This window comes from Ischnura elegans, chromosome 12, assembly GCF_921293095.1.
Source record: "Ischnura elegans chromosome 12, ioIscEleg1.1, whole genome shotgun sequence".
NCBI classification, from domain to species: domain Eukaryota; kingdom Metazoa; phylum Arthropoda; class Insecta; order Odonata; family Coenagrionidae; genus Ischnura; species Ischnura elegans.
Window position 1 is genome coordinate 4,197,255 of NC_060257.1, and position 17,638 is coordinate 4,214,892.

The window sequence follows — 17,638 nt, forward strand, 5'->3', positions numbered from 1 at the left end:
GTTAATCAACCATAAGGAACAGCAAGGAATAAGTGAATCTCTGAAAAGAAAAGTCTCCCACAAATTGTTCAACTGAGATTTCCCCACTTCTATTGTTCGAAAACAATGAAAATTTTATGCATTCCAAATAATGTAATTAATTAGCCATATAATGTACGTAATTTGATCACGGATCATTCCTAAAGTTGAGCCAACGATAGTTGTCTGATGATAGGCAGAAGAGGCAAGTCAGTGGTAGGCAGCAATGCTATCTGGTCAGGATGGGAAACTCCCACGGAAGGTGTACAAAGGGTTTATGAAGACAATCCAGAAAAGAGGATGAAGAGAGAAGGGCAAACAAGAGGGATGCAGTCATTATTACCTTTTTCCTGTGACGAAATTGTATGAGTAGGCAAGGGTGAAAGGTGCATTTGGGTAATAGCGACTGCCTGCAAAACATTCATGTTGTCTAGCCCTTCAACGTCCTCTTTAGCCCTGTCATCGTACAGCTCTCACCAGCTCCACTGCACATGTGCTTCTGAAAGCATTACCCAAGTAACATTTTTGGTTGGCCCTCTGTTGGCAGATGGTGGGACACAGCGGTTGGCCCATGGTATGATTTGGCCACCTCGCCAACCGTATCCCAACCAACGATTCCCCAACGATGGGCCAACAGAGCATTACAGTCGGGCCTTCGTATTCCCAACCCAAGGCCAACAAATCTCCAACCGTTGGCCCTTTTAAATTCTGCCATCCGTTTCCCAACAAAAGCTATATTTTAATGGCATTTCTCATTTTTATAGAATGAGAGTTAAATTAATTTACCTTCTCACTTGATACGATACCGGTAGATAGAATCTTTACCTTTAACTCCCTATAAATCAAAATGAAATTAAATACATTAACAATCAATGCTATAGGACAAAGTAAGGTTACAGTGGTTAAAAGTGGAAAACAAAAAATCAATATCAGTTCAGAAGGTCCCCAACTTTTATTTTCGCAAATTAGGACAAAATTAGGAAAATTTCAACAGCACCTTTCCATATTACAATATGGCACACACAAAAACTGTCCATCTTCTTTGTAGGGCAACAAAACACACTTAGATAAAATCTGGGTGGACTGCAATTTGCATCCAGGTACTAATTTTTTCACTACAAATATACCAATGGTAAGTACCACTTCGAAGAGGTAAATAAAAGAAATCCTCCTTAATTTCAAACATGTCACACTGCAAGATGTACACCCATGAGTTATTTATTCCTATTCTCTGGTCTTCGGTAACGAAATCTTTAAGGTTAGTCCATTTTACTCAATTGGATTAATAAGTGCAAGTTTTAGGGATATTAATAGGAATCACAGAAACACTGATTGAGTGTAATAGTTGATGCATTTTCCATAAAATAATAGTAGTGCAGATGTTATTTAGGTTTCCTCATACAAATTCAATCTCATTCTCTTCAGAGGGGACTAAATCACTCACTTTGTCCATTGAAACACTGTTTTCATTAAAACTTCCACTTGTACTAGATATGCCACAATCTGAAAAAAATATACATATCGATCTATCTAAATTAATGATGAAAAGTTTAAAATTCCACGAAACTATCTGTTTAAGGTAACATGATTTTAGGATTGCCAGTTTTGTAAGACTTACCAAATGAGGTCAATGACTTATTTTTGTTAGAAGCACTCGACTTATTTTATTTAACTGCTATCACAAAAACATAGTGAATGATTAACATATAAAAGCAATCCCTAACAACCAAAACTTGTTTGGTTGTTAGGTTGCTAGGGAACCATGTGAACCGTATCCTGCAATGTATGCAATCGTAGTATACATCGTGCTTATTTTCGGCCCATATCGAACTTCCATCGGTTAAGTTAGACTCGAACCAGACAGATCTTATAAGTCTACAATTTTTCATGTGCCCTCCGGGATATATATATGTACTAACAAGTTGCATTAAAGAATCCTCCACTTCTTGGAACCATTTATGTCAAATACCATGCTGAAAACACCAGAAAATTAGCAGAACATTACTTAAAAAAGAGTTATACATAATTTCCAAAAAATTATCCTATGTAGAATTCCTTAAATAATTATCAGTTGCCAGCATAAGATATGGTGACACGCCTGCAGGATAAAAACCCGAAAGGTATGCGACCCGCACCACATTCTTATAGAATTCTGAGAAATGCAGAGTTCTTATAAGAATTTCTGTGAGACTTACAGAATCCTATAAGAATTTGTGTAAGACTTATAGAATCCTGTAAGTCTTACAGAATTCTCATAAGAATTTCTGTAAGACTTTTAAGAATTTTCCAATACGGCCTAGCCTTAAGGCTTAGTTAATTAATTAATTCTTAGCTGCGCCACTGCCGGCGGCTACCCAGTCAACACAACAATTATGGCCACAGTATGGCCGAACTGTGGTTTACCTGTGGCAACTATGGCTATGGCTAGCCACAGCTTGCCATACTATGGCCAGACTGTGGTTGCCTTGTGGCAAGCCATAGTGTGGCTTGCCATACACATATGCAACTATGGCCACACTTTGGAAAGCCACAACTGCCACAGATGATAAAGTTTGTTTACGGTTGCTATAGATGCAGACTTGTTGATGAGTTATCAAAATGAGAGTTGGCTGATTTCATTGATATAAAGAAAGTGTGTTAAAGAAAGAATAATATGTATTTATTTCAAGAGAAAAGGCTTCCACATTATTTATTGATTTAATCTATTTCAGCGTCTTTCCGTGAGTACTGTGATGTTGAAATGTGGAGAGGATTGGATAGACTACCGTAAATGTTGTAATGACTAAATATGTGATTTTACCTGTTACAGATTGGTCCATAAGCCTAGCTAAAATAACTTGAGGTGGATGTGTAACATGTTATTGTCTCAAATCCAAGGCAATATTGTAATACTAGCTTATCTGTTCTATTGTAATACTATTTATGTTATCCTACTCCACGTACTAATATCTACCAGAAATCATTTCTGATAACGGGATCAAAATTCTGGAATTCTCTCCCTGAGGATCTTAGACAGAGGGGCTCCATCCATGCTTTTAAAATTAAATTGTACATGGATTTACTCAGTGGAGAGCTAAAATAAACTCCCACGAAAATACAGCCTATTATGTATCATTATTATGTATTATGTACTATTGCCCAATATTCCGTCTGCCTATGATGTCAAATTTCAATCCTTGTTACGTGTTATTTCTTTTTTTTATAGATGCGTATCAAACAACTTTACTTGACATTTTTCATGAACTTTTGCTTTGATGAGCCATTTTTTGTAAATTGTGTTTTTTGCTCCAAGGGTTTTTTCCCAGAGCATAATAAATATCTATTCTATTCTATCTGCAATGTTGTTATGTTTTTTTAGTGGCTAACCTAGGCGATCATTAATGGTTATATTATGTTATTCATGGTTAATTTACTGCAATAATAAAGTACTTACAAACATTATTTACTGAGTAGGAACTTTTATTTGCATTTACCTTTCTGATACTCTATATCGCAAAGTGCTACTTGGGGTATTGGGTGCCAACCAGAGGGCATTTTATCGTATTTATTATTTAAATTGATGGTAAATTAAAATTTTTGGTTCGCATCTAATTTTCCAAAAAAATCATTATTTTTACATTGATGGGCATAGCTAGGATTGAAGGAGGCATAATAATACTATTAAAAAGGAATTATTATATGTATAAATATTAATATATTAGTGGTGGAGCATTGTGGCTAGCCAAAATGTGGCCATAGTGTGGCTATCCACACTAAAGCCACATTATGGCTAGCCACACTGTGGCCACAGTGTGGCCGGGGGTCAAAACCATTATGGCGCCATAATGGCAACCCACTATGGCCACAATGCCTTGCCACAGTGTGGCCACAGTATGGCCACACTGTGGCCATAATTGTTGTGTTGACTGGGTATATTGTTATTTTAAAATTTAATCCAAGTAGACTGGATATTCTAGTGAAAGAAAAAATGTATACGGCTCCCTTAGAAAGTCAATTATGGAAATTTTTTCATAAAAACTAGGGAAAAACTGTGACATGTCGTTATTGCAGTAAATTTATCATTACGTGTAGGAATACCACTAATTTACAAAGCCACGGACACGTGAATCGGATGCATTATGATATGATGAGAGATGAGGTAAAGCTTACCATTTGTTTGGCATTATCTTCATTTGATTGTATCAACTTGGAGTATAATTGGATACATCAAAGGTAAAATAATTATTCTGCCTGCACATAGTCGGTAGCACTGACTGTCAAAGGAATCGATTATGCCATCCCTATTTTTTAATGAATAGATGCTACCGATCCGATAACCATTTGATACGATAAATCGATTACAATAGAATTTTGCCCATCTCTACGTTGAAGATCTTGTCAGAATTTTGTTTGCAGCGCTCATGGTGGAAATTGAGGAAATGGTATGATGTCCCAACGGTGGCCCAACGATAATCCATTTCGTAGGGCCATCGTTGGGGATTTCCGTAGGGCCAACAGCATAAACCGTTTCGTTGGGCCAACGAACAATATCTGCGTTGGGCCAACAGCGGAATTTGGTTGGCATATCCACCCACAATGAGCCAACCGTGACTACGGTTCCCCAACAGAGGCCCAACGGTCAATGTTACTTGGGTACACTCCACACTGCTAGATTACAACGTACGAAAGATTGAACGAACAAGGAAAAGGGTTAAGGCATGTTTTAGTAACATTAATAAGAATATTGATACATAGGTCGTATCATGAGCCACTAATGCTTTAGCCCAAATTATTTGTAATTATTAAAGTCTACTGCCACTTTATCCTTTGATGGAGCTCCTACGGAATATATAATCAATTGGTAGATAATGGATTACATAGGATATAATAGGAGAATCAAGTATGACATAGTTCTGCAATTTGATAATGAAGTAGATTTATTCTAATAAAAAAACATAAGCATTTAACATTATCAACAAATATTTCAAGCCTATTCTTTTCCTTGATTTCTCTCAGTCTTCTTCAGGCAGCACGACCGTCGTAGCCACTCCCCAGTTAACTCAAGAAAGGCACATTTATCAGCACTGCTAAACATAAGACAAGAGTGGAGAGCATCTGTAGATTAAAATAAACAGAAATCAATATTTATCCACTAAACAAGCACAAACAGCAGAAAATTATTACTTCTTTAACCTGAAAATAGTGAATATTGAAATCTTTCATGAATGGTAAATTAACATTAAGTTGTAAAATTTAAAATTTGCATGTGTCAGACTAAGGAGAGGAAGTAGCAGTAAGGGAAGTATTGCATCATAAGTTCACACAATATGTAGTGTAAAATTTATTCATGTCAGCTAGTGTATATACATTGGTCTTAAATATCAATAATCCTACAATACATTTCCATGTAAGTCCATCATCATAATACAATTATTGAGTGCTAGATGAAGATAATACTAATAGATTAGTGAGGTCATGAACATTTTAAGACACCGATTCCTTTCCATGCAAGAGGGTGAAGTTCTTTAAAAAATAAAAATGTCATTTTTTTGCATGACTAAACAGACATTTCTCATTAACAGATTTTGCATTGCTTAAAATATGCAATGAAATATGGAAAGCAAGAAAATTATGATGAACCTGAGAATATCATGTTTAGCAGAACAAACGGTTCGATTGACAACATTAAATTTAATTCCACTATAATGTGGTGCCTTATATCTATTCCATAAAAAATCGCTTAAGATATACACATTATGTGACTTTGGTCTCTAATGTCCATGAAATTATAAATACCAATGGGCATATGGTGTATGTCTTGAAATCCGTGAAACCCAAGCAATATATATATGCCAGATTTGGTTAGTATTTGAGGCACGAACCACAGGAATACTGTAGATACTGCAAATCAACTCGATTATTTTTGTCCCCTTACTTCTGAGTGAATCGCCTAAGTGCTAAAGTAATTTTTTTATTAATCTGATGGAAAAACTAACGACAGTACGTATCATGCACACCTTTTGAGCCATCTCCAAGGGTAACCTATGCCTTCTTTGCTTCGTTCCCTCATCTCATGGTGCAACTGTGTTAACACGATTCCTAGTCGAGACTACTCATATTAACTGTTAGCACTTCGCTGCGACAATTATTCACAAAATAAGTTCGTTAATGATACTTGGCTACAAATTAGTTAATTATGCCTCAAAATGATACCATGAAAGAGAGGGCTAAGTCATCATCCAGATTCGCATTCATGAAATGGTGCAGTTATCATAATTTTATGGCCTTGTTACAATATTCGCATGAACAAAAAAAGAGTTTATGAATAGATTCACAAACGAAATTAGAACAGGCTCTAAGCCTTGACCAAGAATTTATTACTTCCTTCACATTTTATTGTGGCTATGATTGATTTTGATCGAACATTTTCGCACTCACTCGGTTACAAGCATCATATTCGATCCAAGTATTTATATTGGGCAGGAATAACTTAATACGGCATTTACGACCACAATTCAGTTCACAAATAGCCATCGAGAACTTTTACCATACTACACTAGAACAGTTAGAACTAAAATAGTAATATCATACATTCATCAGATCATAAACATAGCCATTGAGAACTTTTACGATATCACACAAGAACAGTTAGTACTGATTGTAAAATAGTAATTTCATATATTTATCTGCCAATGTACTTACATTTCATGCTTCTAGATGATTCCGAGGTAACTGGGCTCTCTCCTCTTGTATAAGTTATAGTTTCCCAACGTGCGATTTGAGCAATGAAATCATAGCAACATGAACACACACAACAACGTCGACGCATGCGTCTCGCTCTTCAATTATTTTAAAAGTGTTAAAATTATGAATTGATATACTTGAATTAGAATAAACTAGAACAAGATGTATTCCTTTATATTAATTATAAAACTAGCATGCAGTATTCTAATCCTGATCGCTGATTTGTTGACGAAATATTTCTCAGAACGCATAGATATTTTCTTGAAAATATGCTCAACATATTTCGTTGAACACATGTGGAGCATATGTCTACGTATATATACTCAACATATTTCGTTGAACACATGTGGAGCATATGTCTACGCACATATGCTCAACATATTTCGTTGAACACATGTGGAGCATATTTCTATGAAAATATGCTCAACACATCGTCGGAACATATGCTGGAAATATGTCGAGCATATGTTGAAAACATGTGGCTTTAAACATATGTTGAACATATTTTAAGCATATGCTCATGTTGTGTACAAAACATATTTCCCTGAAATAACCTGAGCATATGCTCAACATTTCTTGTGCTACTAGGGTTGTGTCTTTGAGTGTACCTATAAAAGGAATATTAAGAAATACCTTAAGCAGAATAGCCATCACATTGAAACAGCCGTTCACGGCAATTACATGTACTTATGAATATGGTGAAAGGTCCTAAATTTTGTTTAGTGAAAGCAAAATTTTACAAATTTGATCATTTGACCATATTTGACCTCACAATGACCTTAAATTTGCTTTATGGGGTTTCAATGCTAAAAAATTCGAGATAGAAAAAAGTACTTATATTTACGAAATTTCAACCGTTGGCCTATTAAGGTCACAATCAAGTTCATAGGGGTGGCAAATAGACTATAGCATACTAGCAATTGTGTCATTCCATGGGCTTTTAAGGGTGCCAAAGTCAGTGGTATTTTCCAAATACTCATCCTATCTGCTAATTTACCTGCAAGGCTAATATTGAGGTCAAAGGTCATAGAGGCAAACGTCGGGCCATCATGACAACCAACGTGTCGAATCATATGTTTTGAAGTGTGCCCAAGTCGGTTTTGTAGTTTGCAGATCTATTTTGTTGATTTTTTGACCTCCGAAGGTCATAATGAGGAGACAAAGGTCATAGAGGTATGTTTTAAAACATCAGGGAAACTATTATCCCAGCCAAAGGTTTTAAATGGTGACCAAGTGAGTGACGTGGTCTACATATCCATGGTGTTAAATTGTTGACCTCCAGAGGTCAAGACATGGTTTAAGTTCTCCGATGTGTGTGCAAGAATATCTGCAAATTCACCCCCCCCCAAACGAAAGGTATTTTAGGTTGCCCAAAACAGTGGAGCATTAAACATTTCCATCTTGTCAATTTTTGACCTCCAAAGGACACATGCAATGCCTACTTCTCCTTCCTTCTGAAACTTTTCCATTCCCTCGCACTGTCTTTTCCACCAAGCCTCCCTTGCCCCCTTAGTTTTATTATTTTTATATTAATTATTTATTACCCTATGCATCCTTTCGCCCTACTGTGCCCACATTCTTACACTTCCATCTCACTTCATGAGGTGGTTAAATGCCACAGACGACTGTCATGATAACTACGGTTTAATCCTGTTGGTTTTAAAGGTTTTCAAGCAAATTACAATGTCTTTTTATCATGCTTTTCATTCATTTGACCTCCAATGGTAACTCTCAAGTTGAGGGTTACGAGGTGTGCCCATGAAAATCCTAGCGATATATTAAATCCATGGTCCTTATATATAATTCATGGTCCATATATTATGACCATGGTTAAATCAGTGGTTTAGAAAATTTCCTGGTTGATGGTAAACACCACAGTTCCCCAACCTTGTCTCTCATCCTGCATACATTTCCAGCGGCAAATTTATCACAGACTAAACTTCACCATCTAACTTGCCAATTGGTTAGGCCATATATTTACAATATTCATCTGTTGACTATTTTAAGTTTTTTTTTACTGTTTTATAATTTTTCAGGAAATTCAAGTATCTTCATCCAAAGTTTCCTTAAGTATTGCAATTTGAAACATACATGGTTGACAAATTCTTATATTTAACATGAAACTAATGCTAATGCAAGTTATAACATTAAAGCATTAACAATATGTAACATTTTTTTATGTGAATTTGTTAATTTTGACGTGCCCTATATACTTGTGTTATGATTGTATCATGATATAATGTGTCCTTTGGGCAAATAAATATTAATATTATTATAAAATGCCCAGCTGTGCAGAAAATACTACTTCACTGTTCCCCTGTTATATTGTTTGTCATTATGTATTGCATCACCCCCAGATAACATTTTATTTGCTCAGAAGATTGATTTTATGCCCATGAGCAGAGGCGTAACTATGGGGGATGAGGGGTATAGATTCCCCCAAAGACTTAGAGAAATAAAAAAAATATTTAAAGCCATTGTCTAGTTTTGACATATAATAACTGCATCTGATTTAAGTTAAATTTTTAGTGCCAAAATGATGTGAAATGTATATCCAGTCATGTCATTTTTTTCCTAGACCTAGTACGTGGGGGGTTCCACCCCTAGTGCTGAGCCAGAATCTCATCTCGACCGCCGAGACAAGAATTTCATTTCTCGGCATTGTCGGGACGAGACTCTCGGCGCAGCAAGAGTCTTGACGAGAGTCGAGAAGTCTCACCCCTTCGAGATTTCTCGACAACGGTCGATACTCTCGGGCAAGGCGAGAATTTCCGATGAATACCGCAATCAATTAATGATAGAGTTTACTAAGGTATCCCTTTCGACTTTTATGGATTTATTCACATAATAAAAATATTTTATTTAATGATTTACCCTCTGCATCCAATTTTTTAAAGAGTGTGCATGATGCTTATAGAGTTCCCAACGATAGATTTGGAAAAAAAATTATTTCCTTTGCCTGACCTCAATATTTCATATTAAATTTGAATCTTGGAGTGTAGGTTTTTAAATTGAAATTTTGCCGATGTTTCTGTTTATTTAAAAACCATTATCAGGGCTTAAAATGAAATTGAGCATATAATTTTGATACACAGGCAAGTTTAATGGTTACATCAATGTTTCTTGTTATAGTAATATAATAAAAAATAAACATTCACTTGTAAATTTACAAAAAAGAAGAGATCATAGTCTAATTCTATAGAATTTTATATAATTCTTTTTGCAATGTTTACTTATGGTAACTAAGGTTCATAGTAACCCGTCAATTTTGGTTAATTAAATAATAAAATGTGCTAAAGTTGTCAATGTCGATCTTATATTACAAAATTTTTGGTTTTGGAAATACATATATAACATGCCTTAAAATAATCTTTTTTTTAAATTAATTTCAATGTCTAAAATAGAAAGTTTTATTTTTTTCGAGGAGCCGGGAGTCTCGACCGGTGTCGAGAAATCTCGAAGGGGTGAGACTTCTCGACTCTTGTCAAGACTCTCAATCCAGGTGAGACTCTCGCCGCACCGAGAGTCTCGTCCCGACAATGCTGAGAAATGAAATTCTCGTCTCGACCGCAGAAACTCTCAGGTGGTTGAGTCTCGCACAGCCCTATCCACCCCAGGCCATCCTACTCCTGAAGCATATCCCTAGTCACCTCACTGCCCATAGAAAGCTTTGAATAAATCAATGCAGTTATGTAGAATCCAATTTGAAATGTCAATGAGGCCAGAGCTGTTGTCGTGATCAAGGAGGGAGACTCGAGTGGCTGCGTCACCCGGAATCGGGTTTAGGGCACCAAAGAATTGAAATCCATGCGAAGCAGATCTCAGAGAAGTTTAATGACTGAGGTTGGTGATGAGTTTACAAATGTAACTGCGATGGGCAGCACACCCCATCGCTCTTGTCTACCCACAGACTGCCCAAATTCCCGCGCTCGTGTCGTCAGGGCACAGGTCAACACCTCCAAGACCAGGAGAAGGGTGGCTTGACTCGACCCACACTAGGAAATGAGCAACCCATCTTCGTCAGCCAGACAATGGCCATATGTACAGAAAATTTAGACATTAATGACTAGTTGAGGAGACGCTGACTACATATGCCTCGACGACCGATGACCTAAATTTATGAGTGGGAACCCTTGCCTTTGACAAATATGGTGACAAGACTCAAAGGATCGTCTGACAACCTTGGGACCAAAACATACCATGCACATTGAAAATATCTGACTCTTCATCATACACATTACAAAAAATAAATACACAATATGACACACAGTCATTACACTGTTCTAATAAAAATAAAATAATGCTTAACTAATTAAAGTTTATTTAGAATTAATTATATTTATCATTTAAAAATATTTACAATTTTATATACAGTAGCACATTTATATTCATTTATATTTACAGCTGATTGCTGGTTAGTTTGTTCATGAATTATAGGGACACTCTTTAACATAACAAAACAAATGCTGTGAAAATTGCTGAGACTGTACGAAGCTAGACATTAGCAACTAAGGAAGGCGTGGGAAGAGAATGCAGGTAACAGGAAACCCAAGGAGAACCCCATCCTGAGCTGGAATGCCATGATCCACAGGAAAACCATCAACGAAATGCAATACAGAGAGAGGGAGACACAGGGCAGGAGAGTGGAACCAACCAGGCAGATGTGGCAACACAGGAGCAGCTACTGTCTCTAAAATTGAGAGAACTATATATTAGCTAAAATATTAATATTTGCAACTTAGTTACTATTGAATAGCATAAAATAAATGTATCTAAGTGAGGCATAGATGTCATTTCTTGATGATGAAGAGTTAGCCGTTAAATATTTGCCTTCTGGGTCATATAGGTCCGTAGGTTAAACATCTAGATATGTATTTCACTTTAAATCAAATATTATCCTCACTTAATTTACACACTTGCAGAGTTATAATTGACAATTGATGGATTTTTTTTGTCATTTAAAAGTTTGCAAAAATCGTTTAATACGATGAAGTAGTAATATTTCCATAATGTATTGCTAATTATTGCAATGAAGTTGGTATGTGGCCATTTTTTTATTCTAGCTTTTAAATTTAATATACCAGCGCAACAAACCATCAGTTGGAGCAACTTTTCCTCTTCAATTTTTAATTTAACCTCATCCAGCTTGACTTGTTGGACCAGAGCCTGCTCCTGTTGCCTTAGTTGCAGCCTTAAGATCTCCATCTGCATCTCATGCCTCTCCCTGGCGGCAGACATTTCTTCCTGCAGTTTTTTCACCTGGAGATCGTGGCACAGCCTCTGCTGGTCTTGGCTGCTGTTGGCTGCTGCTAGCTCCACCTCTGCTGTCGAGGGAATGGCTATATCCAGCTCAGGATTTGAGTCTTCCACTGGCGGAGTACTTGGCGCATCTCCAGTGGCCAATTTCCGTTGGGTTTCCTGTGCCTGCATTCTCTTACGCTTAGTCTTGATATTATCCCACGCCTTCCTTAGTTGCTTCCACTGCCGCTAATGAAATTGATTTCTCCTTTATTTTAACAAATCGGCGCTAGGCATATAAATAAATAGATTTCCACATTCGCAAAATTCACATGCCTCATGTTTCGTAAAATCATATTTCAATCATAAACACGATTTTTTAAGCAAATTATAATAATTGAAGGAAACGTGCTGCGTTTCTTACAGTGTAAAAAAGACCACAGCAATAATAAATGAACTAAACCGCTACGTCGGAAAGGAAGTGTATAACCACGGCCGTCTTTAAACAGGCCGGAGTGACCGATGTGGCAACGTCGCGCGCCCGTCATCTAGGAGGCCTGCGGGATTGCTCTCACCTGCGACCAAGTCTATTGTTTCGGCGTAGAATATCGGCAAAAGAAATCGCTTTGCGGCAAGGAAATCCACTAAAAACTGCTGTTTTACTTACCACGGGATAATCGTGCATCCATTGCTGATTGTTAAGCAGGAGCAGACAGGAATGATACAAATTAGTCATGTATAAAACAGATGATTTTATTGAAATATATAGTCACCGAATTGAAAGCAGTCGCATAATTGTCGAGCATTTTCTCTTATTGGAAGTGTGTCTAGCGACATCCAATCTGTTATTCCTCACTGTAGTATAATTACTTAGAAATACATTTGTCAGAGTTTTAATAAATCTTGCAAAAAAATAACTGTTCGGTACATTGCACTGAAAACAGCTGTCTTCATAAATCCCTTAAAATATCGTCAAGGAAGATAATTTTAAGAAATGTAGCCTCATACTTTGGTTCTGCTAGAGTCATCATAATGGCCAATGCATGAAGACCAACACTTATTACAGACATAGGAGAAATAAGTCCGTTTTACACGGTACACAGAATTGCGCAATCTGACGTACGTGCGAAGGCGCAATCAAAATTGCGTCGTGTAAAGCGGTGAATTGCTAGAACAGATGCGAGACGGCAAAATTGTAGCCCAATACCAGGAAATCCTGGGTAAGAAACTAGAAGAAGGAGCAGAGAACCTGAGTGTAAATGACTCGGTAGAGAGAAAATGGCTTAATATAAAGAAGGCTATGGAAGAGGCTGCAAAGGAGACCATAGGAGAAAGAAAGAGAACAAGGATTGAAGAATCGTTTGATAATGAGTGCAGAAAAGCTATAGAAAGGAAGAATATAGATCGAAGGAACACCATCCAGAAAGAGACAGGACAAAATGTCGAAAGTTATAAAGAAAGCAGATGACAAGCAAATAAAAAAGTACGAAAAAAGAAAAAAACATTACTTAAAAGGGTATGTGGAAAAGATTGAGGAACTGAACACACAAAATGAAAGTAGAAAGTTATACCAGGCAATCAAACGGATGACAAATAAATTTCAACCAAGAACAAACACATGTAACGATAAGAATGGGAGGTTGGTTGGAACAGAGGAAGAAGTAATGGTAAGATGGGCCGAGTACTTTAAGGAATTGCTGAATGTCAATGAGATAGATCAGGAAGATGAGGATGATGGAGAAATGTTGGACATGAGGGTGGACACCAATATTAGTAGGCCATCAATTGAGGTGGAGGAGTCGTTAAAACGGCAGCGGAATGGGAGAGCTCCAGGGGAAGATCAAATTGTACCGGAGTTAATCAAGTATGGAGGAAAAAATTTAACAAAGAACCTACATAGACTGATATGTGAAATATGGGTGAAAGAAGAGATGCCTGAGAAATGGAAGATTGGTTTAATTTGCCCATATATTCAAGAAGGGAGATAAATTGCAATGCAGCCACTATAGGGGAATCACATAACTAAATGTCAATTATAAGATACTTTCTTGTATACTGCAGAGGAGACTTAACGCGTATGCTGAAGTAATCCTTGGTGAATACCAATGTGGATTCAGGCCGGGAAGAGGAACAACCGACCAAATCTTTGTGATGAGACAATGCATGGAGAAATGTTATGAGTACAACATTGACCTACATATGCTTTTCATTGATTTCCAGCAAGCTTTTGATAGTGTCAATAGAAGAAAAATGTTGAAGGCATTGGAGGGATTTGGAATACCAAAAAAACTAATTAAGTTGGTAAATATGACTATGGAAGGATCTCAAGCTAAGGCCTATATCGGGGGCAAGACTAGTGAAGAATTTAAGGTAACAACTGGAGTAAGACAAGGAGATTCTCTATCAGCAGTACTATTTAATCTGTCTATACATGAACCCATGAAAGAACTGGGGTTAGAGGGGACAATTGTGCATAAATCTACACAGGCATGTGCCTATGCCGACGACATTGTTCTAATGGCACGGAATATGGATTCTCTGAAAGAAATATTCAAAATCTTAGAACAGAAGAGTAAGAATATAGGGCTCAGAATCAATGAGAGAAAAACGAAATACATGAAAATGTAGACCACGGAAGACAGAAGATGGACTCAAAACGTTACATTTGGGCAGTACAACTTTGAAAATGTAAAATATTTCAGCTACCTCAGTACTAATTTAAACTGTAAGAACTCAATGACAGAAGAGATCAACAAGAGGATAATGGCTGGAATCAGGGCTTACTTTGCTAATAGTAAGCTCCTGAAGTCAACTCTTCTATCTAAGGAGATGAAATTCAAGATCGATAAGACACTTATCAGACCAGTCGTGACATATGGAGCAGAAACGTGGAGCATCTCCGCTGGAAACGAGCAAGCTCTGCGGATATTTGAACGGAAGGTTTTGCGAAAGATATATGGTCCCGTGACAGATGGGAAGATAAGAACAAATAAGGAAATAGAAAATATTATCCGAGGCGAAGACATAGTGAGATTTGTGAAGACCGAACGGCTAGCTTGGCTAGGTCATGTAAAAAGAATGAGTGAAGAAAGGATGCCTAAGAAGATTCTACATGGAAATATGGATGGAAAGAGAAAAAGAGGAAGACCGAGGAAAAGATGGATGGAGGATGTGGAAGAAGGCATAAAGGCTATGAGGATTGTCAGATGGCGGGAGAAAGTGCAGAGCTGGAGAGAATGGACAGGCGTCTTGACGGAGGCCAAAGCCCATACCGGGCTGTGGTGCCGAGGAAGTAGTAAGTAGAGACGGCAAAATAGCCCCTGTTCTAACGAAAATAGAACATGGGCTATTTTGCCGTCTCGCGTCCTTGCATTCTCGCATGTGTTGTAGCAATTCACCGCTTTACACGACGAAATTTTGATTGCGCCTTCGCACGTACGTCAGATTGTGCAATTCCGTGTGCCGTGTAAAGTCTTTGAAATAGGAATCTTCACTACCCTCATATGAAATACATGAAAATGCACATATATCAATGGTTAAGTGCTGCAATGCCTTCCTGACAGCATACCACAAACGTAATTGAGACCCGAATATTCCTCGGCAGTGATTAATTTTGGTTTCCTCATAATTTCCAGGAGGTCGAACTGATTGAGTATGAGCTCATCATCTTCCAACGCTTCAACTTACAAATAAATAACTTACCTTCGACTACAGATAATATGATAGGTTAAAAAAAAAATGAATCTTCTAACGTCATCTCCTGCAAAAATAGGGTTTAGAGGAAGAAAATTAACTTCAAACGAGTCATGTCGAGTATCTTATTCACCACGAGTCCACTGTTGTAGAATGATAAACAAATAATAAACAGGCCTCCTCCGCGTTGTTGCCAAATATCATCCCTCCGGCCTGTTTAAAGACGGCCGTGGTATAACACAATGTTATTCGATTATTACCTTCTGAACGGTGGCGTTTGCATTGAAAAGATCTTCAATTTTTCTCCAGCATAGTACCTTTTCAGAAACCGACACAGCATCCGTCTTCTTATTTTCCAGAATGTCCCTATATTTCATTATCAAACTAATCAGAATATCTCTCTCTACACTGTTCATCCGCTCCATTTTTGCAATCATTAATTCGTTAAATATAATAATATGAACACTTTGTTTGCAATGAATGTGAACGCAAGGTGAGTTACGGTTCGTATTTGTTTGGCTGGTTGAACGGATCTCGGAGCGGGTCATTCCGTGAACGACAAAAATGAATCAAAAGGCCTCCTTCAGGAGGCCTTTTGCATCACAGCCGTCGCTCTTCCCTCCTCAATTTAATCGTAAGATATATATCTTACGATTATAAGATAATAATACGAGAATAAGATATATATCTTATTTATATAAAGGAGACGAAGGAGAGGAAAGTCGTCTCGCGAACGTAATCGCGTTCTTAACGAAGGGGGCCTTCGCAGTGGTGTAGCCAGGGGCGGTTCCGGACCCCCCGAAATATAAAAGCACAATTATTTTACTTAGTAAAAGAAAACAAATTATTAAAAAATCATGAATTACAAAGTATTTTCTTAGCATATGAAGTTTTTTCGATTGTGAAAAGTATTGAAATAAGGTTAAAACCCATTAATTAGTACCCTATTAAAAAAAAATTCCCCCCCTGGTTTTGGACCCCCCCCTGAACGAAATTCCTGGCTACGCCACTGGGCCTTCGAAGGCCTCTGTTGTGAAAGAGAGATCTGGAAGAGCGACTATGATGATACAGTTCTTCCTTGTACGCACAAGGAAGACCTGTATCGTACCGGACCGGCATGGTACCACCCCATCTTTTTGACATGCCGATGCCACTCCCAAGAAAGCTATCCTCGAAGTTCTTACGAGCGGAGCGAATACATCTTACTACTCCATACTATAACCACCCCTCGCTTCTTCTATAAGTGCTTCCTTCAATCTTAGAACAGCCCGCCAGAGTGGTGCTCGCCCAGAGAGGCACCGTAATCCACCGCCGAAAAAAAACACCTTAAAGGGGAGTGCCGCCCATTCAAGCAGCTGCAGCGAAAGCAAGGAGGAAAGGCACTGGAGCTCAATACAAGAAACGAGTGATAGCTTGAAAGGAAAATATAGAAATCATTCAATATTCTAGAACTCTACTGAGGTGTACCTGTAAAAGGAATATTGCAAAACACCTTAAAATGAGTATATAACCATCCCATTCAAACAGCTGTACACGGCGATTTCTTGTACCTATAATTTGTATTACATCCATCACTAAACCAAAACGTCGTATGGAAATGTCACACCACCAATGGTGATATACCCGTAGCAACATTATATTAGTATATTATCCCAGATAACACAAAACATGTAATACACCTGTAATACAGCTGTATTACATGCATTATACATGGTGTATAGCTGATGTATACATCTGTAATACATCTGTATTACACGTGTAAAAGTAGCTCAAAAGTCCTGCCATACAGCTGTAATACACATGTATTACAGCTGTATTTTTCTGGAAAATACAGCTGTAATACACGTGTATTACAGCTGTATATGTACATATACAGCTAATATACATGTGTATTACAGCTGTATATGTACATATACACATGTATTACAGCTGTATATGTACATATACACGTGTATTACAGCTGTAC

At 37.4% G+C, this 17,638-nt stretch overlaps 1 protein-coding gene across 2 annotated transcripts; it reads right to left on the reverse strand.

The window, feature by feature from the left end:
* Nucleotides 1-11,082: 11,082 nt before the first annotated feature.
* Nucleotides 11,083-16,183, reverse strand: LOC124169164 (myb/SANT-like DNA-binding domain-containing protein 3). 2 transcript variants are annotated; one of them, XM_046547674.1, is made up of 3 exons: nt 15,933-16,183; nt 11,836-12,228; nt 11,083-11,431 (listed from the first exon to the last, which is right to left on the reverse strand). In XM_046547674.1, exons 1-3 carry the CDS (start codon nt 16,107-16,109, stop codon nt 11,423-11,425), a joined length of 579 nt encoding a protein of 192 aa, XP_046403630.1. In that variant the 5' UTR covers nt 16,110-16,183; the 3' UTR covers nt 11,083-11,422. The 2 variants fall into 2 exon arrangements, 1 of the variants encoding a protein (XP_046403630.1); XR_006867044.1 differs by lacking the exon at nt 11,836-12,228.
* Nucleotides 16,184-17,638: the final 1,455 nt, after the last annotated feature.